The 26,187-nt window shown below is 40.7% G+C and overlaps 6 protein-coding genes, 1 long non-coding RNA gene and 1 pseudogene across 23 annotated transcripts; 5 read left to right on the forward strand and 3 right to left on the reverse strand.

Annotated features, from left to right (window-relative positions):
• Positions 1–149: 149 nt before the first annotated feature.
• LOC104705255 (actin-related protein 2/3 complex subunit 5A) lies at positions 150–1,310 on the forward strand. Its single transcript, XM_087460573.1, has 4 exons — positions 150–361; positions 457–529; positions 627–727; positions 1,015–1,310. Exons 1-4 carry the CDS (start codon positions 273–275, stop codon positions 1,148–1,150), a joined length of 399 nt encoding a protein of 132 aa, XP_087316699.1. The 5' UTR covers positions 150–272; the 3' UTR covers positions 1,151–1,310.
• Positions 1,304–4,486, reverse strand: LOC104705259 (putative mitochondrial import inner membrane translocase subunit TIM21). Its single transcript, XM_010421226.3, has 8 exons — positions 3,304–4,486; positions 2,792–2,857; positions 2,678–2,696; positions 2,467–2,591; positions 2,114–2,292; positions 1,976–2,024; positions 1,763–1,882; positions 1,304–1,657 (listed from the first exon to the last, which is right to left on the reverse strand). Exons 1-8 carry the CDS (start codon positions 4,120–4,122, stop codon positions 1,499–1,501), a joined length of 1,536 nt encoding a protein of 511 aa, XP_010419528.2. The 5' UTR covers positions 4,123–4,486; the 3' UTR covers positions 1,304–1,498.
• On the forward strand, positions 4,481–6,314 carry LOC104705256 (type III polyketide synthase C-like; annotated as a pseudogene). The gene is made up of 3 exons (XR_015563233.1): positions 4,481–4,583; positions 4,910–5,113; positions 5,209–6,314. The product of XR_015563233.1 is annotated as a type III polyketide synthase C-like (transcript).
• Positions 6,315–6,560: 246 nt separating this feature from the next.
• On the forward strand, positions 6,561–9,251 carry LOC104705260 (transcription factor UNE10). Its single transcript, XM_010421227.3, has 6 exons — positions 6,561–6,874; positions 6,945–7,425; positions 7,514–7,606; positions 7,796–7,861; positions 8,365–8,742; positions 8,894–9,251. Exons 1-6 carry the CDS (start codon positions 6,777–6,779, stop codon positions 8,975–8,977), a joined length of 1,200 nt encoding a protein of 399 aa, XP_010419529.2. The 5' UTR covers positions 6,561–6,776; the 3' UTR covers positions 8,978–9,251.
• Positions 6,631–8,150, reverse strand: LOC147939539 (uncharacterized). Its single transcript, XR_015563234.1, has 2 exons — positions 8,071–8,150; positions 6,631–7,932 (listed from the first exon to the last, which is right to left on the reverse strand). It is a non-coding gene; the product is annotated as an uncharacterized LOC147939539 (long non-coding RNA).
• Positions 9,252–11,219: 1,968 nt separating the features above from the next.
• LOC147939540 (uncharacterized) lies at positions 11,220–12,263 on the forward strand. The gene has a single exon (XM_087460574.1). It carries the CDS (start codon positions 11,220–11,222, stop codon positions 12,261–12,263), a length of 1,044 nt encoding a protein of 347 aa, XP_087316700.1.
• Positions 12,264–16,583: 4,320 nt separating this feature from the next.
• LOC104705261 (uncharacterized) lies at positions 16,584–24,401 on the reverse strand. Of its 16 annotated transcripts, none has more exons than XM_087461870.1 (19): positions 23,375–24,401; positions 22,513–23,037; positions 22,315–22,425; positions 20,475–22,235; positions 20,284–20,400; positions 19,956–20,138; positions 19,816–19,878; positions 19,290–19,361; positions 18,945–19,196; positions 18,691–18,810; positions 18,393–18,452; positions 18,246–18,286; positions 18,082–18,159; positions 17,912–17,996; positions 17,615–17,816; positions 17,405–17,537; positions 17,135–17,313; positions 16,919–17,029; positions 16,584–16,800 (listed from the first exon to the last, which is right to left on the reverse strand). In XM_087461870.1, the coding sequence occupies exons 1-15, from the start codon at positions 24,218–24,220 to the stop codon at positions 17,691–17,693; spliced, it is 4,440 nt and encodes a 1,479-aa protein (XP_087317996.1). In that variant the 5' UTR covers positions 24,221–24,401; the 3' UTR covers positions 16,584–16,800; positions 16,919–17,029; positions 17,135–17,313; positions 17,405–17,537; positions 17,615–17,690. The 16 variants fall into 16 exon arrangements, with proteins under 16 accessions (XP_087317996.1, XP_087317997.1, XP_087317995.1 ...); XM_087461871.1 differs by having other exon boundaries at positions 16,584–16,764; positions 17,232–17,317; XM_087461869.1 differs by having other exon boundaries at positions 17,232–17,317.
• Positions 24,402–25,195: 794 nt separating this feature from the next.
• Positions 25,196–26,155, forward strand: LOC104705263 (pectinesterase inhibitor 9-like). The gene has a single exon (XM_010421235.2). The coding sequence runs from the start codon at positions 25,322–25,324 to the stop codon at positions 25,952–25,954; it is 633 nt and encodes a 210-aa protein (XP_010419537.1). The 5' UTR covers positions 25,196–25,321; the 3' UTR covers positions 25,955–26,155.
• The last annotated feature ends 32 nt before the right edge of the window (positions 26,156–26,187 follow it).

The following is a 26,187-nucleotide window of genomic DNA, read 5'->3' on the forward strand; positions in this document are numbered from 1 at the left end:
GAATGACTGAAAATCGCTATTGAGCTTTCTTTCTTTTCCTTCATTATACCCAGGAGGAAAAATGAATTGTTTTTTTTTCCTTCATTAAACTACATGCCGTTTAAGGGTAACAAAAACGTCAGCCAATCCCTTTTTAAAATGGTTAAACGACGATTGAGTGAGTTTTCCTCTCTCTCTCTCGCTCGCTCTCTTTGTTCACATCATCTGAAGAAAAGAAGAAATCTCTGATCAGAGAGAAGGGCGAGAGAGAGAGAGAGAGAGAGAGAGATCGAATGGCAGAATTTGTGGAGGCTGATAATGCAGAGGCAATAATCGCGAGGATCGAAACCAAATCGCGGAAGATTGAAAGTTTACTCAAACAGTAATATTACCTTTGGAGTGATCCTCCGGCCCTAAAGTTCTCCCCCTTTCTTTCTCAGATAACCTTCAGTGGTGTTTGTTTGTTTGTGCGTGTAGGTACAAACATGTCGAAGCTTTGAAAACGGCTCTTGAAGGTTCGCCTCCCAAAACTCGCGATGAACGTTGCAAGGTCTGTGTCTCCCTCTGTCTGCTTAATTGAAAAGGAATCTCTTTTCTTCTTGTGATTTTGTTTCCTGAGCCAAACACATATATCATTCTCATTGCAGTCGGCTAATTGGATAGTTGTACACAGAGCTATAATGGCCATAAAGGATATTGACGGAATGCTGAATGCTCTTGATGCCGAGTATTACGACATTCTCATGAAGTAAGAAAAGCAAACTCTCTTTTCCTTCTTCTTTTTGGTTTTTGATTGCATTATTTAATTGTGATATGTCTAAGTCTTGAGAGCAAATGTTGTGATATTGTTGCTGCGATTTTTATGCAAAGTCTAGTCTTCACCGTAAGAGGAGGTAGTGTGATACATGAGAAAGTGAATGAGGTTTTGTATGAATGGGAACAAACTCTATCTATACCCACTGTGGGAATGTCTGTGCTCTTTCTTTTTTGTTTATGTGGAAGTTTATTAGGTTTGCTTGAACGGTGTTGGAACAGGTACTTGTACAGAGGCCTTTCTACTGGGGACCGACCCACTTGCGATCAGTGCTTGAAGATTCACGAGAAACTCACTGAGAGAGCTGGTCTGGGTTGCATTCTCCGCTGTCTTACTGATACTTTAAACACCGTTTGATTTGATCCATTTGTTGTAACATTGCCACTAATGTACTCTTCATTGATATATGCATTTTCCCTGAGGAAGCATGTCTCAGTTTCATGTTTTCTGTAATTCGCAAAAGAATATTAATCAAGCCTCAAGACTCGCGAGAATCATAAACATTGAGCATTTACCAGTTTTAGACTTGTTTTTTTTTTTTTTTTCCAATTAGCAAACAGATGCTTGGTCCCGACGTTGATAACAACAACAAGTCATTCATGTGTAACACAATTCTTTCCTTTCTCCAAACACCCAACTAAAACAATCTTAGCCGTTTATGAATGTTTTCCGGAATAAACTCAAACCATAAAATATACTGAGTGTTTAGGCGGGCAAATAAGACTCCAGCATCAATTTGGCTGGGGAAGGTGTCAGAATCTCTACGATCAGGTACGTGTATTTCCACTCATTCTCTGCCTTGTCTTTAAACATCTCCGTGTACACTTTCCCCGCTCCTTGAGTCCCACGGATGTAGAAGTTTACCTGAAGCATATTCAATTTTGATAAATTCACTATTCTGTTTCCTCGATTTTGTTTCTCAATTTATATAGCAAGGATGTGACTCCAAGGCCACAAGGGGTGAACTACCTCAACATGCTCAACTCCGTCTTCATCTGTAAATACTCTGTTGGGTATACGTTGACGAGCAGCTCGGTTTCTAGTTTCTTGTCCGTAGCCTTTGATGGGGGATCCAATCCTAACCCTCACCTAATTAACAAGACAAAATCTGAGCATTAACACAGATACTTTCACCACCCCTTTCCGTTATGATCAATCGATGGAGTTACTTTCTTATTTTACCTGACCATCATCTTGAATTCTCTTCAGGGCTTTGTCAAAGATCTTGTACCTAGAATACAGAATTAATGGTGTCTTTAGATTACTCCAAATCCTAGTGTCCTAGCAGATAAAATGGAAACGAGAGTTCTCAAGTCTCACTCTTTTGGTTGAAATATGAGCTCTTTAAACACACCGTACCCAGCAGCTCCGGCAACCCCAAGCCCAGCCAGAATAACAAGACTGTAGGAAGCACCTTCTGTAAAGGTCACCGGTTTCTCAGGGATGTGGTATGTAGGAGAATCAAAAGGATCCTCCACAGTCGTCACCTCTTTCTTAGCCTGTAAAAAAAAAAAATTCAAAGAGTTGGCAGTAATGTTTGAGACGCTATGCATATCGGGATTAAATGACATAAGTTGTCTCTGTCGCTTTGCGTTGTGATAAGTGGCGAACTTGTAAGAATAAACACAAAAAATGTTGGAGGTCAAAAGCATATATATTCTTATGAACAACACCTTATTCTGCTGATTCCCAGGTGCTTTAGAAGTTGTTGATGCAAAAGATCTAGTAAGGTAAGATGAGTTGATCTTCTTTAGACGAGTTTCCGTACATATACTTGCTTGGGGGCGAAACAACAGTCCTGCAAACAGAGATCATTGTCAGAACAACAACTAGACAAAGACTGGGATTTGAAGTTTTATATTATAACACATGATAATCGCTGACCAATAGCTCCAGCGGAGTCCTGGATAAGAAAAACGATGAGAGCTAATTAAACTAACATATATACCCCCAAAAAAAAGGGTGTAAGTAGGCAAACAAAATAAATGTTGTGTCTACCAGACTCGTGAGACCCAAACCAGTAATGGCCCGTCTTGATGCTCCTCTTTGTAAAACGCTTATCAACTGCATCGAAAGGGGAGAAAAAAAAAAAAAAAAAAAACAATTAAAGGGAAGAAGACCTTTTGAAGAAAATAGAAACCAGCGAGTATGATGAATAGGACTAGAAAAAGGGGTCAAATGTTTGTTAAAAACGATCAAAGGGTAGGTGTGTGTATTCTTGTTACGAGAGAGAGAGAGAGAGAGAGAGAGAGAGAGAGAGAGACTCAATTCAAACAGGACTAGAAGAACCTCAGTGCAGATATTGGAAACCTTGTACTTATTATATGCAAGCAATTCCATGACTAAAGTGGAAGAATTATTAGCTTTGAAAAGAGACTAGCCATTCTTTTTAACGATGCTGAGTAATAAAAACCGCCAGAGTGGGAAAAATAGTATTAAATGGAATACAAAAAAAAAAATCATAATTACGCAAGGAACTGAGCAAAAGAGGAGAAGGCAGAGAGAGAAACCGATTTTGGGATTCCAGAAAAAGGTTGTGAAGAAGCGGAGGAAGAAAACGAAGTCAGTTTCGACTTGGATTGGCGGCCGATGGCCATCGCTGATCTCCTCAGAAGGTTCATCATCATTATCTCGTATCTGGTACCACAAAATTTAGTGACAGGAGGAGAAAAACTTGAAGCTTTGTTTTTTTTTCTTTGACGAGCAAGGCGAAGCCGCTTCTGTGGGGGTAGGTAGACACGTGACAAAGAAGCACGCACGTGCACGCTCTTCGATTGGGCTTGCGCTTTGGCCTCATGAGATAAAAGCAAAAAAGCCTTGTTCATTTTTTCCATTTCCTCAAACCGAACGGGCTTTAGCTTTTTAAAGCCCAATAATAAAAGATAATCTTCTTCTAAGTAACTCGCAACCTCAACCAATGGAAGTGCAAACATGGCTGTCGCGCTGCTCTCGGCCTGTCGTCCTCCTCCTCCTGCTGCTCCACTCCGCAGTCGTCGTGGCGCTTTTCGAACAAGCTGCTCAATCTTTGCGAATCCAGCACAACGAGCCAAGCGAAAGCTGCTGAAGCTGATCTCGGAGGAGGATCGAGGTCTGAGAACCCAGAAAGACGCCACGAAGAGAGACGCAATCGTGAATGCCATCGAATCCATGGCGGTAATCGGCCGAAGCTCCATCACCACAGGCGACTCTCTATCTGCCACGTGGCGGCTCCTTTGGACGACGGAGAAGGAACAGCTCTTCATCATAGAAAAGGCGGGCTTATTTGGGACGACCGCCGGAGACATTTTGCAGGTGATCGATGTAAAGAAACGGATCCTCAATAACGTCATCACTTTCCCGCCGGACGGTGTTTTCTTCGTACGCTCTGATATCCAAATCGCTTCCCCGCAGAGAGTCAATTTCAGGTTCCAAATCCTTTCTAAATTAGTGATGGAAACAGAGAGAGAGAGAGAGAGAGAGAGAGAGAGAGTAGCTTGCTTAATTGGATTGCGTTTTTGTTTGATATTTCAGATTCAATAGTGCGGTGTTGAGAGGGAAGAACTGGGAGCTCCCACTGCCACCATTTGGGAAGGGCTGGTGAGTTAGTTATGATCTATTTACAAAAACAACGACCTTCGCTTCTTCTGAATGCTATATATATTATGTACATATAAAGAGAGAGTTCGTTTTGGGGTTTGTGTTCCACAGGTTTGAGAATGTGTATATGGACGGTGATATCAGAGTGGCCAAGGACATCAGAGGAGACTACTTAATTGTTGATCGTGCTCCTTATAACTGGACAGAATGATTTGTATGTATTTACGACTAGGTTAAAGCTTTGTTTGTTTCTTTCTTTCTTTCTTGTATGATAATACACCGCTTCAATTCCTCTGAATAATCATCCTCTTTTACCATTGGTCTCAAATAGATGAGGCAGGAATGTAGGGAGGGAGAGTAATATGAAGGATCATTCAAAGTGTGACCCTTGAGTATATTTTGGGTTTTTGTCTCTGTTTGTTACAAACACACCACCCACATTTTCTATGCCCTTTTTTTTTTCCTGTTATCTTCTCTGTCCATGAGTTAAAAAGGCCAACGCTAATCCTTGGTGTTTTGTTTATTGGGAAACTGAAAAAGAGGTGTTGGCGTCCGCAAGGTTAGAGAAACGAATGGAAATAGGCAAAAGCACAAGGCGGGCTGCAAATCAGGGCAAGGCAACAGTGCTTGCTCTTGGTAAGGCCTTCCCTAGCAATGTCGTTTCCCAGGAGAATCTCGTGGAGGGGTATCTCCGTGAAATCAAATGCGATGACCTTTCTATCAAAGACAAGCTGCAACACTTGTGTAACTTCGTCATTTCCCTCTACTTTCTTTGTCAACCTTTTCCTTTTGAGCACCTGTTCAAAGATAAGCACGTATACGTGTCTTGTTGATGTTAGGTAAAACCACAACTGTGAAAACACGCTACACAGTCATGTCTCGGGAGACGCTGCACAAATACCCTGAGCTAGCAACCGAGGGCTCCCCAACAATCAAACAGAGGCTTGAGATTGCAAACGAGGCGGTTGTGCAGATGGCATATGAAGCTAGCTTGGTTTGCATCAAGGAATGTGGGAGGATAGTGGAAGATATCACTCATCTTGTCTATGTTTCCTCCAGTGAGTTCCGTTTGCCCGGAGGTGACCTCTACCTCTCGGCACAGCTGGGCCTTAGCAACGAGATTCAGAGAGTGATGCTGTATTTTCTGGGATGCTACGGAGGTCTGAGCGGGCTGCGCGTGGCCAAAGACATTGCTGAGAACAACCCAGGGAGCCGGGTGCTGCTCACCACCTCTGAGACTACGGTTCTGGGGTTCCGCCCGCCCAACAAAGCTCGCCCTTATGACTTAGTCGGGGCTGCACTCTTTGGAGACGGAGCAGACCCTACAGAGTCCGAATCTCCCTTCGTGGAGCTTCACTGTGCTCTGCAGCAGTTCCTGCCTGGAACGCATGGGGTGATCGACGGGCGGCTGTCAGAAGAGGGCATAAGCTTCAAGCTAGGAAGAGACCTCCCTCAGAAGATCGAAGACAATGTCGAGGAGTTTTGCAAGAAGCTGGTGGCAAAGGCGGGTTCTGGCTCTGGTTTGTTGGAGTTGAATGACCTTTTCTGGGCAGTTCATCCGGGTGGACCCGCCATCCTGAGTGGGATAGAGACAAAGCTGAAGCTGAAGCCGGAAAAGCTTGAATGCAGCAGACGGGCGTTGATGGATTATGGGAAAGCAGTAACACCATCTTCTACATAATGGAAAAAGTGAAAGAGGAGCTTAAGAAGAAAGGCACAGAGGGAGAAGAATGGGGTTTGGGCTTAGCTTTCGGACCGGGAATATCGAAGGCTTTCTCATGAGGAGTCTCTAAATGTCTATGAACCGGAGATTTGTAAACAAGTAAAATACAGTATGACAATCGGCACGTTAACTATTCATGAACCGATGCCAACACACACATGTATATGTGCATATGGTTGTATTAGTTTTGCTCTACAATGGTAAATCATACAGTTCCAGTGAGTCTAGGACACTCGGTTAAAAGTAATGGGCCTTCATGCATCCACGTAGTAATATAGTTTCATCCTTACAAAATCAGAATGTCGTTTTCTCTGGCTTTAATTTATTCACCGCTTTATCCTCCACTCTTTCTTCGATTCTAGCAAAAGAACATACTAACATAGTATAAATTTTTTAGGGAATCCTACTACTAAACGTATGACATCAAAACTGTGAGTTATATAATTTGATTCTCACACTTAAGCTGTCAACAAAACATTCAACAGGTGTTAAGCAAGCCATTAAAAGAAGGGGCCTATATAATAACTAATACATATGGTTAACGATTCAAGTACCATGTCCCCCACTTGTCCATTACGTGATTACTACAAAAGTTCACATAAAAAGTTCTTTTTAAGAAAGAGAAGAAGAGGATCTCAATAACACAAAATAATCTTTTAAATTAAAAATACACTCAGAATTAAGATGAGCCAATGTGTTCCCAACTGTCACATAGATGATACTCCTGCAGCCGCAGCAGCTACCACCACCGTCCGATCCACTACAGCAGCCGATCTCCCCATGTAAGCACCTTAATTTATATATATCATCTTGACAATAACTCTTTGTTGAGTATAATTTGTTTGCATGCAGGTTAGACTACGAGGTAGCCGAGCTGACGTGGGAGAACGGGCAACTGGGCTTGCACGGTTTAGGTCCACCGAGAGTGACGGCTTCGTCGACAAAGTACTCCACAGGCGCCGGTGGAACGTTGGAGTCGATAGTGGACCAAGCTACTCGCCTCCCGAACCCTAAGCCCACTGATGAGCTCGTCCCATGGTTCCACCATCGCTCTTCCAGAGCCGCCATGGCCATGGACGCGCTTGTCCCTTGCTCAAACCTCCAGGAGCAACAGAGCAAGCCCGGTGGGGTTGGCTCCACCCGAGTGGGGTCGTGTAGTGATGGTCGTACCATGGCCGGTGGAAAACGAGCCAGAGTGGCGCCGGAGTGGAGCGGGAGCGGGAGTCAGCGCCTGACCATGGACACTTACGACGTCGGTTTCACCTCAACATCCATGGGCTCGCCTGATAACACCATCGATGATCATGACTCAGTCTGCCACAGCCGCCCACAGGCAAGAACTATATATAGAAGAACTATAGTTATATCCCCTTTTTTAAAAGCAAACAATGAATTAAAAAAAAAACTGATAAAAACGATAGATGGAGGACGAAGAAGAGAAGAAAGGCGGAGGCAAATCATCAGTTTCAACCAAGAGAAGCAGAGCCGCTGCTATTCATAATCAATCCGAACGAGTATTCACCTTAAACCTTCTTTTTTTTTTCTTTTTCAGTACTCTTTTTCAAGTTCTATGTAGTATAACTTATCTATGCCGCTCCTGCATGGTCATTAATTATATATTAACATGCTTGTGACTTTTTTTTCATTAATTTATTTAGTTTAAGGATATTCACAGCCCTTTTGGCTGATCAATTTTCTTGCAGAAGAGGAGAGATAAGATCAATCAAAGGATGAAGACTTTGCAGAAAATGGTTCCCAATTCCAGCAAGGTACGTACGTATGTACTCGTCGTTCTACATGCATCATAATAGGTGGCTAAATCATCAAAGTCTTATTGAGCCTGCGTACGAACTACAGTCAGTTAGCTGATTAGTATAATACTAGTAAGTAGGTATACATGAAAATAGCTAGAGGGGATGATATGAGAGAAAAAAAAATGGTGGACCAAAGCAAAGTGAATGCATCGAAAGAAATGGACCTCATACGATGATTCTACTCCACACACTTATGCTCAATCTTTATATTTGGTTGCCCCCTAAAAAACTTATTTTACATCTCTTTATTACTTGGTCCGATTGGTCCATTCATATATCCCTTAAATTATTTTATGCCTCTGTCAACTCAAAAATCAACACAATCTATATCACATGTATTATAATTTATATATACGTAAACACATGCTTGACTAAATCCGTATGGCATGTTCATTGGTTTGGTTAGTTATAGTAGATATAAAGAGTGTGATTTGATTTCATTATTATTTTGGATTTAGACGGATAAAGCATCCATGTTGGATGAAGTGATAGAGTACTTGAAGCAACTTCAAGCACAAGTGAGTATGATGAGCAGAATGAACATGCCTTCCATGATGCTTCCTATGGCCTTGCAGCAACAACAACAACTACAAATGTCTCTCATGTCCAATCCCATGGGTTTAGGGATTGGCATGGGGATGCCCGGTCTCGGTCTCCTGGACCTGAATTCTATGAACCGAGCTGCTGCTGCCACTCCTAATATACATGCCAACATGATGCCAAACCCATTTGCGCCAATGACTTCTCCATCGTGGGATGCTTCTTCCAACGATACTCGATTTCAGTCTCCTTTAATTCCAGATCCTATGGCCGCCTTTCTTGCATGCTCGTCACAGGTTGACTTTTATATATATATATATATATATATATATATATATATATATATATATATATATATATATCTAATCATTAGTGCTTCATTTTGTCAACAAAAAAAACCCAAAAAATGAACATGCATGACCATAATTATATTTCGAAATATTGCAGCCAACGACGATGGAAGCATATAGCAGGATGGCTGCATTATATCAACAAATGCAGCAACAGCTTCCTCCTTCGAATTCAAAATGATTATTTTAAAAACATCCATCGATCGTACGTCAATATATGTGTTTAGTCACCATACACTATATATATAATATATATTTATATTAATATTCCATCATAATTAACTTATATGTATAGGCTACTCATGAATTATGATTATATACGTACTTTAAAAAAAAAAAAATCGTGTTGTAATTGGATGTCGTATGTCCGACAAATAATAATGGTAATGTCTGAGTGAATTTGTAACTTCACTTTACATCCATAAATTAAAAACGAACTGATCTATTTTTTGTTAGATAAAGTGTGTTCAATATACGTAGAGTCTAGTAGATAGTCCTTCGTTTTCACGAATTTAATTATGTCAGTCGTCGTGAGAATAAGTGAAAAGTCGAAATGGCGTAGACACAACAAGACCATATGCTTTGTCTGCAAAAGTCCACAATAATTGTTGATAATGTTATTATTCTGCTACAAGGAACCAAAAAGAAAGGGAATAATTATTTTTAAAGGTGCCGTAAATGATTGGGTGTTAACAGGTCAACTTGGCCCTGACCATTACCACACGTTTGTTTGTGAACAAATCAAATTATTAATAACGAAAAGTGACTCATAAAATCATGAGATAAATGCAACTTAAGTAGTGATCCAATCGTCAACACAAGGCACAAACCCTATCTATTTCTCCTTTTTTTATATTTTTAATTACTTCTTCTTAATTTTGCTGATAAAAAGATCTCATTTGTCCTTTTACTATTAAAAGAATGTACAATCAATATATAACTGAACTTTGATTTGATTTAAAATGTTAATTCTGGGACGACGATTTTGAGCGAAATACACTTACGATTTCATATACCAAAGAAATCAAAGTATATATAGCATCCGTGTATACATAAAAATAATTATCTCCAGTCAAAAAAAGAAATTGTATATAAACGCATCCAAATAAAACCATAATTAGGTGAATCTGTGGCAACAACATTTTTACTTACATTTATATTTATGTTGTAAAATACTTGGAGTGGATCTTCCATAACCGGCACTTACACGGTCCATACACGGTCATGTACGTCCAAGACCATAAGGCTCATCGGCCACCTTTTTTAGTTTAAGTCGGTTTATGATTCCTAATGTAATTGGGCTTTGCATTTGACTATATATATGTAACCTCTATCCGATTATATGAATAAGAATAAGAGAATTTCCACCTTCGAGTTCTCTAGTTTTATAACACGTTACCAGCACGACTTGTTCTAAAGTCCAACTGAGATAAAACCCCAAAAACCCTAAACCGCTGCCGCCTTCTCTCTATGTTCGTGGTTATACTTGGTGATCAGTTCCTGTTCGTAATCCATCCGAGTTCGTGGTCCGTTTCTGTCCGGGTGAGTTCTGTTTGGAGATCTGTTCCTGTTCAAGCTGCAGTTCGAGTTCGAGATCGGTTCTTCCTCCTGCCCTTGTCCGAGGTTTGTGATCAAGAGAAGTAAAACCGAGGTCTTTAGCTCCCGGTTCATATCCAGTCAACCCCCAAACGGCGAAAGATAAACAATAATCAAACCCCCCTTAAAACCTATGAAATCGAATCTGACCTCAAACCTAATGGAACACTAAAAACCTACAAGCAAACAATCAAACTAACAAAAGCTTAAGATCCCTAAAACACTAAAACTTTAAAATCGGATTATGTGAAGTTTATGGTTGCTAGATTGCTTGCAAATTGAACCGTTTATATTATAATTAAAATCCGGTTGATTGTTGTTGCTTGATTGTTTCATATGTTGCATGCATCCTTGAGATTAAAATCGAACCTTGCATAGATAAAAACTTGAATCAATTATTGCTTAAATTGTTTCTGTAAAATTGGCTGCATGAATCCTAAAAATCGATTGCATAAATTTGTTCTAGGTTGTTAAAATTATTAGTATAACTTCCAAATTAATTTTAGTAATTATCCTAAAACCTAGAAAATATTTCCTAAAATTTTCCTAATTAAAATAGGAAATTCAATCTAAGAAAAAGGAAACTCTTAATAAAAGGAAATTGTTGCATGCTAGTATCTATCTAGGTTTGTTTGTTTTTCATGCATACCAAAGCCACGAAAATTATGAGTAAAGGCAAGGCATGGTTCGGTCTCAAATACCGCATGACCTGAGTTGAAATTGATGGCATGGTTCGGTCTCAAATACCGCATGGCCTTAAAATTGTTGCATGGTTCGGTCTCAAATACCGCATGCTAATGATCGGATGTTTGTTCTGTACTGTGCAGATGGCAAAGCTGAACAACATCTCCTATGCTGTCTTGAATGTTTCTGGAGACAATTATTTGCAATGGGCATTGGATACTAAGATCATGCTGAAATCAAAGGTTTTGTGCAAATGCATTGAGGATGAGGTTGAATGTACAGAAAATGATAAGTACAAGGCCATTATGCATATGCGCCATCACCTTGCTGAGAGTCTCAAGAACCAGTACCTCACTATAGCGGATCCTCTTGACCTTTGGACAGAGCTGAAAAGCAGATATGGACACCAAAAGACGGTGCTCCTACCAAAGGTTCAATTCGAATGGAAAAACCTTAGGATCCAGGACTTCAAATCTGTGGATGAGTATAAATCAGAGCTATTTAAGATAGTCTCAATCCTGAGGTTGTGTGGTACTGAGGTTACAGAGAAGGATCTGCTAGAGAAAACATTCTCTACTTTTCACACTAACAACATACTGCTTCAGCAACAGTACCGTGAAAAGGGGTTTAAGACCTATGCAGACCTAATCTCTTGTTTACTACTAGCTGATCAGAACAATGAACTATTGATGATGAATAGTGCATTGAGACCTCCTGGTACAGCCCCATTACCAGAAGCACACAAGGTGGACATGGCAAATAAAAATTCCATAGAGCCTAAAGAGCCCAAAGAACCGAAGGAGTCCAATTACGTCTATAGAGATAAGCACCATGGTCGTGGCCGTGGTGGAAGAGGACGTGGTGGTCGTGGACATTACCAAGGGAACCGATATGATGGTTATGGCCGTGGAACCCGATCCGACTTAGGTCGTGGTCGTGGTGGTAGAGGCCGCGGGTCTTTCAAACCGCAACACAAGGCTAAATCGGTTTGTCACCGATGTGGTATGTCTAATCATTGGGCCAAGATGTGCAGAACACCTAAGTATCTCATTGACCTCTATCAAGAGAGTTTGAAGAAAAATCCAGAGGCTAACCTGGTTCATCTCGATGGTGAAGAAGATTTCAACCATGAGAATGATGACCAACTTGACTATGAGACTTCTGATTGCCTAAAAGAAGATAACTAAGTTTAAATGTTGCTTTGGTTTAATTTCTATGTTTTATGCTTTATATTTGATTGGATAATTATTTGGTTTAAATTCAATGTTTTTCCTTCAATACATATTTGCTTGTTCTATTAAAGTTTAAAACAAAATCATTGTCCATTATAGAAATGGCTGAGGACAAGAGTGTACTTGTGGTGGATAGTGGATCCAGCCACACAATTTTGAAGGACAAGAGATACTTTGAAAAATGCCAATGTTAGTACAATTTCGGGTATAGCAAGCCTAATAGAAGGCTACGGCCAGGCTCATATATTATTACCTAATGGCACACATCTTGAACTAAGTGATGCTTTGTATTCACCCAGCTCTAAGAGAAGCTTATTGAGCTTTAAGGACATTCGATTGAATGGTTACCATGTTGAAACAAAGGATGAAGGAAACAAAGATTTTCTATATATTACTGAAATCGTACAAGGACATAAGAAAGTCCTAGAGACTATACCTGCACTAGCCACTGGTCTTTATCATGCTAAGATTAACATGATAGAATCTAACTTGGCAAAGAATAAAATGTTCAATGAACAATTCACTCTATGGCATGACCGGCTTGGCCATCCGGGTTCTAAAATGATGCGTAAGCTTATTATCAATTCAAATGGGCACACTCTTAAAGAGAGAAAAGTTATCCCTAAGAATCTCATGTGTGTAGCATGTGCACAAGGGAAACTTATTATAAGGCCATCACCAGTCAAAGTAACTAAGGAGACTTTGAACTTTCTGGAAAGGATACAAGGAGATATATGTGGACCAATACACCCATCTTGTGGGACGTTTAGATATTTCATGGTCATGATTGATGCATCGACCAGATGGTCGCATGTTTGTTTGTTATCCACAAGGAACCTAGCATTTGCTAGGTTGTTAGCTCAAATTATAAGACTGAGAGGACACTTTCCAGATTTTCCACTTAAGACTATACGTCTAGACAATGCTGGTGAATTTACATCCCAAGCGTTTAATGAATATTGTATGTCCATGGGGGTGAGTGTGGAACATCCCGTGGCACATGTCCACACACAAAATGGATTAGCTGAATCCTTCATTAAACGAATACAACTAATTGCTCGACCATTGCTAATGAGGTCGAAGCTTCCTGTGTCGGCTTGGGGACACGCAATATTACATGCAGCAGAGCTTATACGCATCAGGCCATCTAGTGAACATAAGTATTCACCATCCCAATTACTAACAGGTCATGAGCCAGACATATCCCATCTCAAAAAATTCGGGTGTGTCGTTTATGTACCGATTGCTCCACCACAGAGAACTAAGATGGGACCTCAAAGGAGGATGGGAATATATGTTGGATATGAGTCTCCCACTATTATTAAGTATATTGAGCCAACTACAGGTGATTTATTTAAGGCCAGATACGCGGACTGTCAATTTACAGAATCTGAATTTCCTATGTTGGGTGGAGAGACAAGCAAGCTGGTTAAAGAATTATCATGGAATCAAACATCCTTAAATTAGCAAGATCCTCAAACTCTAGCATGTGATGCAGAGGTTCAAAAGATTATTCATTTGCAAAAGCTAGCTAATCAATTGCCAGATTCCTTTGCTGACCCGAAGAGAGTAACAAAATCGTACATACCAGCTTGTAATGCACCAGTACGTATTGATGTTCAGAAGGAACACAATCAAGTTGCTACAAAGTCTAAGCCACGTTTAAAACGAGGTAGACCATTAGGTTCCAAAGATAAGAACCCTCGGAAATCTAAGAAATGTGCAAATCAAACCGAGGTTAAGGAAAATACAGACATGGCCGCGGCAAATCCTAAGGTACTGAATTAGGTTTGGGACGCTGAACCTCAAGGACCTAAAGGTATTGATAATAATGAGATCTCAATCAATTATATCATGTATGGAATTCAGTGGAACCGTAAAGATGTCGACATCGATGATATATTTGCTTATAAGGTAGCACTTGAAATAAATGAGGATCATGAACCCACGTCTATATTAGAGTGCACTCAAAGTAAAGATTGGCCAAAGTGGAAAGAAGCCATTGACGTGGAGTTGAACTCTTTAAAGAAAAGGAATGTGTTTGGTCTGATCTTAAGGACACCATTCAATTTAAAGCCAGTTGGACATAAGTGGGTCTTTGTAAGGAAGAGAAATGAGAATAATGAAATCGTGAGATATAAGGCACGGCTTGTAGCACAAGGATTCTCTCAAAGACCCGGAATAGATTATGAGGAGACATACTCCCCTGTGATGGATGCAACGACTTTTAGATATTTATTAAGTCTGGCTATAAGAGAGAAACTGGATTTGCGGTTAATGGATGTTGTAACTGCATACTTATATGGTCCACTGGATAATGAAATCTATATGAGACTACCAGAGGGTATTGAGCTCAAAGATAAGAGTGGTTCTCGAGAACAATAATGCAGAAGGCTAGACAAATCCCTTTATGGACTGAAACAAAGTGGGCGAATGTGGTACAATAGACTAAGTGAGTACCTAGCCAAAGAGGGCTATAAGAATGATCCCATCAGTCCATGTATTTTTATATAGAAGTTTGCAAACAAAGTGTTTGTAATCATAGCAGTGTATGTAGATGATTTAAACATCATTGGAACCTCTGGTGAAATTGCCCAAACAGTCGAATATCTAAAGAAAGAATTCGAGATAAAAGACCTAGGCAAGACTAAATTCTGTTTGGGATTGCAGCTTGAGTACATAAATGATGGAATCCTTGTGCATCAAAAGGCATACAGAAAAGGTACTCAAGAGATTTAATATGGACCAAGCTCACCCATTGACTAGCCCAATGGTTGTAAGGAGCCTTGATGTGGATAAAGATCCATTCGGTCCAAAGAAGGACGATGAAGAAGTTCTCGGTCCGGAAGTGCCTTACCTCAATGCTATAGGAGCGTTAATGTTCTTGGCTAGCCACACTAGACCAGACATTTGTTTTGTCGTGAACCTCCTAGCAAGATTCAGTTCTTGTCCGACCCAAAGGCACTGGAACGGTATTAATCATATACTGCGTTACCTACAAGGAACGACAGATTTGGGTTTGTTTTACACTAACTATAACAAGGAAGGTTTAGTTGGTTTTGCTGATGCAGGTTACTTATCGGATCTGCACAACTCAAGGTCTCAAACCGGCTATGTATTTACACATGGTGGTACAACGATCTCGTTTCGTTCCACGAAGCAGAGCATTATGGCTACTTCGTCTAATCATGCGGAAATCCTAGCAATTCATGAAGCCAGCCGTGAGTGTGTTTGGTTGAGGTCAATGACTCAACATATCAGGACAGATTGTGGCATGATCGTCAATAAGAAAGCAACGGTTATATATGAGGACAATACGGCCTGCATCGCACAGCTCAGAGAAGGCTACATTAAGGGAGATCGGACAAAGCATATTTTACCCAAGTTCTTCTTCACACATGAACTACAAAAGGCCGGAGAAGTTCAAGTGGTACAAGTTCAGTCCTGCGACAACTCAGTCGATCTCTTCACTAAGTCATTGCCGACATCGACATTCAGGAAGCTCACGCACCAGATTGGGATGCGGAGACTTACGGACTTCTAGGGATGCTTGGAACAGGGGGAGTAATGCGTGTTGTACTCTTTTTCCTTCACCATGATTTTGTCCCAATGGATTTTCCTGGTAAGGTTTTAATGAGGCAGCACCCCAAGCGCATTACAGAGATCCTTCCTAGCATCGGCACGGTTATGTCATCCAAGGGGGAGTGTTGTAAAACACTTGGAGTGGATCTTCCATAACCGGCACTTACATGGTCCATACACGGTCCATGTACGTCCAAGACCATAAGGTCCATCGGCCACCTCCTTTAGTTTAAGTCGGTTTATGATTCCTAATGTAATTGAGCTTTGCCTTTGACTATATATATGTAACCTCTATCCGATTATATGAATAAGAATAAGAGAATTTCCACCTTTGAGTCCTTTAGTTTCATAATAATTCATTTTTTTTGTTTGCAGTCTTTAAATTATATATAATTGGAAGTTTGGAACATACGAAACAGAGAGAAAATGACATATGAGGAAATAAAAAATCAAATCATATACTCCAAAGGACGACACCAGTTGGCTTTGATAGTTAAGCTTAATATAGATACTCCCAAAAGATATGAAAACGGTGGTTGCGATGTTAGAAAGAAAAGAGTAATACTAGTTGTATTTTTTGAATCTATTTAAACGTAGTACATGTAGATTATTTCAATTTGAACTTTCTAATGAGTGAGCTGATGCTATCCGATTATCTGGTGGTATTAAATAAATCTAGACAGCTAAGACCAATTTTGATAACGAGTGTACTGCAACTGTATATGATAGATGCAGAGTATATATATAATGCTAAAAGGAAAAAGAATCGAAAGTTGAGATATGTGATTTGACACATATGTGTGTGTGTGTTTTGGAATACGACTCGCAGGAAAGTAAAGTCAAATGTTGGTTAAATGCGACTCCCTTCACACCTCTGCAACGCACACAACATGAGTGAGATAGAGAGATCCTAATCACACACCAATACCATCCATCATTATTCATAATCATATTCTCTAAATAAGTAGTTGTAACAGCAATTTTAGTCAGTATCGCCGCCGACGCAAAAGGCCCAATTTTAAATTCACCTGTTCAATGTAGAAGACGTGGGAATGAAATGTAGAAAGACTCTCTCATTCGTTTGCCTTCCTCTTCCTCTACTGCTTACTACTCCTTCCCACTTACGCCAAAAATCATCCCTGCATATCAATGATACTATTAAACAATTTATTAACTTAACAAAGATCACTTTTAAGTATTCTGAAACTTCAAAAAAAAAGTTAATTAATAATTGTACAATATACCCATCCATGCCTACAAAACAATGCGTCTTTAACATTAGTTTACACTTGTGCACTTCTCTTTCAAATCAGCCAGGCGTGTCGCCGCTGATTAACACACCTCTATAATGTCCCTAGTCTTGTCACTTGATATGCCTCTGCTCTTTCTCTTCCAGCAGCTCACCTAGATAGCATTGTTCCTACTTGCTTTAAAACAACCAACCAAGCATGTTCAGTAACCAAACTACGTTCAATACATTAATAAGCGCGTTTCACAGGAGTATCTGCAAATACCATGGGATGCAATTATAAGCAACTCTGGTATTGCGGAAGCCTATCTTCATGATTTCATTTTGAATTCTTCCCGGGAATTGCAAACATCATCATTATCAGCAGCTTGTAACGTCCAGAGTTATCACAACTCCACCTTCATTTTCAACAGGAAAATTAGGTCAATGGTAAAAAAAGGGAGCTTCTAAAGGCAAAATCAGAGTTGCAATCTACCTATCCAACTCTGCATACTAAATATGCGACAAGATAGTTCTGTGAAGCAACACGCACAGGAAAGACATCTCGATCCCTAAGATGAAATGATACTTGGGATGATTTTTGGAAGCAAGTTGTGTAGCTTTTTCCCACACGAATCACTAGAACTAGTTATGCATGTGAGCTCATTTTCCAGAACAGAGTAAGCTTCAGAAAATGCCTGCAAGAACAAATCATCTTTACTATTGTAAACCTTCTTCATCGTCGTATGTTTTAGATAAAAGCATTGATAGTTGCATATAAGATCCAACTTACCTTTATACATTGGTGTATGCGGAAGCAATTTCTCCCCACATTATTTGTTGGGAAGAGAGGATCGTCAATGTGTATCGGATCAATACTATAAGCAGAGAACCAAAAACATAACGTATAAAGTTAGTATTTCACTTGTAACACTTGTTGTTTGACAGAGCTGCGATGTTTACCTATAACCCCTCTCCCGATTCCTATAGATACCACTTCCTTGCACTGAAACACGCATCTGGCGAGGATCAAACACATTACTGCAGAACAAGCAAGCCTACATTACCGATTATCGTCACCGTAATTAACAAAATTATAAAGAGATGTAGTAACCATATTGACTGACCCAAAAAAGTAAAGAAAATCCATTAGAAGACCCCCAAAGTTCTGCAAAATACTTCTTTTCAATTAGTAAGAACTGAAAGAATATAACAAGGAAACCCAAACAAGATAGCTGTTGTGTCACAGATACGTAAACAATAAAACTATGTACTTGGTTGATAGAGCGCCCCAGATGATGCTCATGCTGAAGAAAACGTGTAATCAGTAAGACCTGCAATAATTATAGTCTTAAGAATTACAAAGAAATATTGGTTACAAAGAAATATTGGTTACAAACAAATATTGGAACATGTTCCAATGGAAAGATTAAAAAAATGTGACTGCAGTTTTCTGTCCAAGAACGTCTAGACAAGCACCAATTACCAGGACCCTCATTAAATATACAGAGACGGACCACCTAAAAACTACAAGAAAAGAGCATATTACTTAAGTAAAAGAATACGCCTCACCAGGCAATAAGAGCTTAATCCACCAGAGTATGATTGATCCAGGGTACGATCAGCCAAAAACTGCTTTAACACCAGAGCAAGTGGTGTGGCAGCTGGAAATTGCTCAGTCAGATCTTTGACCTGCGGAAAAGAACATATCAGGAAACAGCCAAAAGAAGGAAAAGAGCGTTACAGAGACACATTCACATGAAGAGAGTATAATGTAATAAAAAAATCTATATCTGGCTAATGAGAAACAGAATTAAAATAAGTACCAGCTGTGTGGTTTGCAGACCCGTATGGGATGGAGTTTTAAAACTGATGTCAAGACGGACAGACTTTGCATTTGCCAAGATTCCAGTGTTTGTTGGCAAAGAGTTTGCTGCTGCAGAGTCTTCAAATCCAACCATTTCAGTGTTACCACTGCTGTCCTGGTCAGCAGCGATAAAGTCTGGGCCATCTTTTGGTGACTGTATACTGCATACCAGATCACAAGGGACTTCCACAACAAGCATGATAATTGGTATCTGCAGAAAGCATATTAATAAAACATAAATAGATTATATTAACGAAAGCATCAGAAACAAGCAATTGTGAATCATTAATAAATGAGGCATTACAGCTGTGTTTTCAACTGTCTTCAGGGAGTCAGTTTTTACCCACTCTTGATTGGCGAGATACCTGGCTGCATGCTGAATAGCAAAACATGGTAGCAAAGTGGATTCAATTACAATATCCAACCAGCAAACTGTCAGATATAGGACTCTTATTTACAAAAACAGTTTCTAGGAAAGAAAAAACAAGTAGAGTAGAGTGCAGGCTCAAGCATAATTAACAAATCTAGTATACTACAATGCTTCCACAATACTAAAGCAATTCTCGTTCCTTAAATGCAGCACGACCTGAGCAACCAGCATATTAAGAAAGATAGGACCATATACGAAAATAATTAGACTAGCGCCTAACACAAAAATATATTAGACGTATCTCATCATTAAAAAATAAGGAAATGTAAAATTTGAGAACATAATCTTGATTGTATACTGCCACGCCTCATAAGAGTAGAGAAACATAAATTTGAAGAACACGATATACCAAGCCAAAAAAAACTCAACAGTTACAACATGACTTCGGCACTAAACATACCTGAAGGCAAGTCTCCTTTATACCATTGCGACCCTCCAAAATTCCTGCCTCTTTGATAGGTTCCTAAGGCGGGTATTATGTATCAGATCTTCCAGTTCAGAAAGTAATGCACACATAGGAATTATTTTGGGTTTGCTCACCAAATTTCTCACTGGAGGAAGACAAACCACAAGGTCCACATCACTAGAAGGGAGGGACAAACCAGTTGCAGATGAACCAAATATGTTCGTCCTAGACCTGGGCCACAGAACTTGGAGAGATCGTGTAACCCGCTTGATTGCCCAATTGATATAAGGTTTGCGGGCCATATTCTCTGCAGCAACCTTACCAGCAGTATATAATTGAATGATTAGAAGAAACACCATCCCAAGAAAATTTAATATACACTTCAAAGACGCTCATAAAGATCCTGCAAACTAAAGGCAGTTAGAAACGCATATGGAAAAATAAATGAAGTATTGTGATTACCTGCTTGCAGAAAAAATCTATCTCATCATTAAGAAGACCGTGGATCAATGATAAAGATTCCCCTTGTGTTGGACAGTTCAATAACTCGGGTGGTTGCAGAGGGAAGGCCACATCAGGCTGTAAAATAGTATTATAAACAAACGCAACTTAGACAGAGTTTAGCTTACATAGACGTCAAAGATGTTGCTTACATGCTCTTGGTCTCGGCCTAGTTGCGACATTGCAATTAAGTGATCTTGCAGGAGGGCCCCTGGTAGAGGTTGAATGATCGGCCTGACTGCAAGGCTTTTGTTTCTCCAGGGCAGAACAACCTCTGCTCCACAAGGTTCTTCCCAGTTTACACCGTCATGAAACCAGCCTCTCATACCCCAGTGTCTTGGGCTTGAACTTCCCGACCTCACAGTTGGAAAACCTCTCCGTGCTCTGGAATTGCTCACAGGAGAAGGTGGTGGTGGTCGAGGAGCACGTGGAACACATAGTACCACAGGTGATGGTGGCCGCTTTATACGAGGATGCTCGCGTCTTGTAGGTGGAACATTTGGGCTTTTAGTATCATAGCTACGTTTGTATTCAGATTTTGACATATTTGGGATGATTATAGGGCGCAAAATCGGATAAGGAAGTGAGTCTCCTGAATTTCCTTCAACGTCCCCTGATAAACTACCCAAAGTTCCGGAAACTTCCTCTTCACCTGCAGCCTCACTAGTTGTTGGCGGAGCTTGCAGTATTTTGGTAGATAGTTCATTACCTGGCACAACATAACCGAGAGGCTGATTTGCCGGGCCCAAAGGGTGAAAAGGGGAACAGAACGAAGCTGCAGTAGGTGAATCTAGTCCATTCGCACTGTAAGAAGACGAAAATGCAACCATGTCATCGACAGACCTCTTCATTTCAGCTTCATGCCAAGCCCAAGAGCTATCATCAGAACTAAGGGACGGAGGGCGAGAAAAGCCAGTCCCGAGATGATCGGAAGGATTCCAATACATCACTCCACCACCGAAATATTGATTATAGTCTACTCCAGAAACAGTGTGCATCTCAAAATCTTCCTCTAACATCCAGTTATTCTCGCATTTATTCCCTAGCTCGGGCTTATTTTTCTGTTCAGGAATGTCCACCAGAATTCCAGAATCATAATTGCAAGCGAATGCTGTTGTCAAGCCACAATTGCTATGAACCATGGGAGGCCAATCTAGACTCATGGGCATGGGTCGAGAAAGAACTTGTTTGTGAGAACCTTCGATGGAAGGATTTCTAGCATGGTGCACAGTGGACACAAAAGGTTGGCGAACATATGCATGCAAATTGTGACCAACATCAAGATGCAGTCTATCAGTCGCAGTTGGAAGGTGAGAATTAACATGTGAAAAGTACATGGGAGCTACAGCAGGCCACTCATAAGAAACAAATTCTGAACTGCTGGAGGCAATACCGTAACCAGCTTCTCTTCTCTGATGGTGAATCTGATGGGATTCCCCTTCCTCCAAAGTTCTGGATCGTTCATTAAGCATTGTCAATTTTTCATTACGTTCACCTGAACAGCGAGATTTTCGAGAGTTCACGTTCTTACAGCGTGGATCACCGGCAGGATCGGCAGAAGTCGAATCGGATGAAATCACATGCGTTTCAGCTTTGTCGTGCAATTCTTCCTCTCCAGAATACTCACATTTAACTGCACTGTTAACAGATGTAGAAGTACCTGAGCTATTCCTTTCACAGCTAGATGAACCATGCTCTCCAATAATCTGAGCATCGATATTTTCCTTAGGAAGCTGATTGACAGAAGAACCACTTGAATCACATTCAGGAGCTTTTTCGATAGCTGAACTATTCACTATGGACTTATTCACTTCCCCGGTGTTTTCCAAACTTGTACACTTATTATTCTTGTTCTTTTCTTTCCTTTTCTTTTTAGTTCTTCCTTTCCTGGCAACCAACCCTGGGACAACTTCCTGATAAATATTATCAGTTTCAAAACAAAAACAATCTGAGTTCTATTCAGCCAAAATATGAGGAAAGAAAATAATTCACCATTGTTTCTGCAGAGGCCTCAGAACTATTGATCATCGTTGATGGTGTAGAAACCTTCTTGCATTCTGTCGCTTCTCTATTTCTGTTAAGTTCCAATTTAGCTTGATCTTTCTGGAGATAACTTCAAAGATCAATCCAAGTTGCCACACAAATATTTATAAAATAAAATAATCTGCGTACGGAATATAAACTATGTACCTTTCCGCTTTTCGTAGAAAAATTCACGTTTTTTTCAGATTTAGCCTCCGGGGTTGGCTTTTTCATGTTCCTGGTCTTTCCTTTGTGTTTACGGCTGGTCGAACCCAACCTCTGATTGGATGATGAGCTTGGAGAACACTTCTGAGTGTTGTCTTCAAGAAGTTCAACTTTAACGGATTCAATAGAGATTACCATAAGAGAACCCCGTAGTTTTCTTAAGATGCAATCAACTAAGGTTGTGATAGAACCCAATGAGCTGAAAAATAGAGTTTGTACTGGAACTAAGCCATTTTGGCATACGATGAGCAGAGAAGCAAATTCTTGAAGAACGTATAAGGCACTTAAATTACTGGCCACGGTAATAGGTTTCCTTGATACCGAGTTTGGTTCCAACATCATGTCACAGAATGGAACAGCTAAAGTTTCTGTACGCCCAACCCTTGCAGTTGCAGTTCCCCCACCAAAATTGAAGAGCCACATTTCTTCCTGCGGTGCTTGATTTGCTTCTCTAAGAACCTCATATATCTGAGTTCGAGTGACAACAAAAAGTTTAGATACAATAAGAAGGCAGAAACACATTTGTACAGCATGTATCGGAACATAGTGGCAGGGCACATAGCGGATGACAGAGACTTCCAGAATGCAAGTTCACACTAAAACAAAAGCAACCTTAACCTAGAAAGAAGTATAGACAAACTAGATACGGGAAGACAAGTAGTAAGCGTCCACAATTCCTAATCCATAGTCCAAGATATAGCTAGATTGTGATAGTACTGAATCATGTAACATTGATATAGCATATAGCCAGTATATCCTTATTGGTAGAGTTATTACATAAACTGTAAGTTCCTTGTGCACATACCACAGATTTTGCCGACTTGGCGAACAAACAAGTCCAGAATTTAGTGTGCGTGGCGGCATCGAGATTCTCCCACCAATCAACAGAGGCCTTCTTCCTCCAGAACGCATTGGCAGCAGCAGCAGCAGCATTCAATTTCTCTTTCAATTTGATTCCTCGTTTCTTGCCGCCACTATGGGTGTTCAACCAAGCTAACCTCAAGCTAACCTCTAACCTATTTGCGACGAAGGCTTCCATGCTATAGTACCCTTTAGCTTTGAGCCAATCCAATTCGACCCAATTGGAACCCAGATCACTCTCTTCCCCTCTCAGAAAGGCTCCATTCGACAAGGCATCCATAGCCTCCACGAAACGATCCACGTCGGTGAGAAATCCGTCCGCCATGCCGACCGAATCGAGGGAACTGACGGAGCAAGAGCAATCTTGAGCCCTTTCCCCTTCTCTCGAAGCAAAGAGGCGAGTGGAGTCGAAAATGAAACGCTCGGACTCGTTGGACTCAGCAACCCTGGAGATTAAGCCACGAGATTTTTTAAAGCAGAGACTGGGGAGATCGGAGGAAGAAGGGAGGTCTGGGAGGATGATGAAAGAGCCAGGGCCTTTAGTGCGGATATGACCGAGCATCTGGAGGAGGATTTGGACGAACTTGGGGTCGACGAAGGTGAGGTGAGAGAGGCGCTGGTGGACGCTGAGAGAGGAGAACCACCGGAGGATCGCCGACCTAGGATTGGGGCTAGTATTAGGCATGGAAGATGAATGGGAGTGGTAGAGAGAGATGTGAGACGTAAGGGAATCGATAAGTTGATTCTGAGCCATGGATGATAATTTGGAAGGGAGATGACCATTTTCCATAGTCTCTTCTGTCTCGTCGAACAACTCCCAAGGAAGAAGAAGAAGACGAAGAAGACGAAGAAGAAGAAGAAGAAGAAGACGAAGACGAAGAAAGGCTCTCAAGTTGCGGAACCAACGAACGGAACGGCTAAATTACTTAACCCAAATCAAACCCCAACCGGCCCGCAATTGGAACCGTGTCTCTTGCTGACGAACCATAATAAGTCTATTCAAATGGGCATGAGAATGGGCCTGGGCCCATTGTAAATCCTCGATGTTCTTTTCTGTGGATCAACAAATAGGCCCTTTTTGTGTTTCTTTTTATTTTAAGGTACCAACAACAGCCAGCGACTATTTTACCATGTGTAAAAACAATACAAAACATATGTGATCTCAGCTAAAACTGCAACTAGCTACATCAGTTGGACGACTGTAGATAGAGGCATGCCATCATCTTCTTTCTTGCAGTAAATGAACCCGGTTTAATTATAAAAATGTCTCCCGAGAACCGAGAAGACACGCACCGAGTTTAAATGTGTGGTCGGAGGGAATAAAAGTGCGTGCGGCTTTGCTTAAAGGAGTCAAGGAAAGAGCTTTAAAAAAGGATCTTGTTGGCCACAAGCCTCTTCCTTTACATCTTCTCCGCCGCACCCTATGGGTCAACAGTTGAACCCTCTCCACTATACGCGTGTGTGTATAACCATTCTATATAGATTATGTTTCATAACGTATAGATCCTGTTCCATATATAAAAAAAGAATGGTTTTCATCTGAGAGGTAATTAAGATATACTCTAATCAATCTGGTCAACTGCCTTAGGTAGATATAACAAATATTTAATCACGTTCGAAATTGATTTATAGGAATACACTTATAATTAAATTAGTATATAGTAGTACTTGCTTACCGGCCTTCTTATAACCTTCCTTCAAACTCTAGCTAGCTAATCAATTAAACTAACAAATTAAACGAAAACAAATCCAAGTCAAGTGATCTTAAATCCAGCTCATTCACATCTATTCACGTGCCATGCAAAATGATGCGTATATAAACACACACACACACACAAACATATATAGAATTAAAAATAATTCTCTCAGTTAATTCCTTAATTCGATCGCCATGGCGGCTAACAACAAAGTGATCCTCGCATTACTCTCCATGCTCCCTCTCATCATCTTCTCGGCAACAGCCACGTCATCCAAAAACTACGACGCCAAGGCCTACGTAGATTCATGGTGCCGGACAACCTTATACCCGAACCTGTGCGTCCGGTCGATGTCTCGTTACGTACGTTCACGGGCGATGCAAAATCCACGGGACCTTGCTAGATTCGCGCTTAAAGCCAGCCTCTTCCGAGCCAAGTATACAAAGGCGTTCTTGTTAAAAGAGGTTAAGAACCTGGAGACGACGTTGAGGCCTCAATACTACGCGTTGGTACACGACTGCTTGACACAAATCAGAGACAGCGTGAACCAGCTGAGCCTAGCCATAGGGGAGCTAGACAGAGTCAGCAGGAGATCAGGAGGGAAGAGCCAAGGAGATCTAGACTGGCATATAAACAACCTGCAGACATGGACAAGCACAGCTCTCACAGACGCCGAGACTTGCGTGAGTCAGTTTCCGGGACGTAGGATGAGCAAACTTAAGGCTACGATAAAAGGGAAAGTAAAGAATGTGGAGGAAACCACAAGTAATGCCCTTGCCTTCATCGAGCACTACGCTGCGGCTAGGTACAGAGCCAGACGCCCCTGAGCAATTGTGTGTGTGTACATTTGGATCAGATCTTGCCTAAATCTCCTCTTTTGTTACTTCTTTTGATCTGGTCTGTTGTTTAATTTATATACATGTGTGTGTGTGTAAGTTTTTAACCAGTTGTGTAAATCTGAAAGTTCATATGTGACAGTTAAGTGATATAATTCAATTACCAAGGAAAGTTGTACTTGTTTATTATAAGACTCGAGCAACAAAACGCAGCTAAATAAATA

Source organism: Camelina sativa, chromosome 8 (genome assembly GCF_030686135.1).
Source record: "Camelina sativa cultivar CO46 ecotype springtype chromosome 8, ASM3068613v1".
Lineage (NCBI taxonomy): Eukaryota > Viridiplantae > Streptophyta > Magnoliopsida > Brassicales > Brassicaceae > Camelina > Camelina sativa.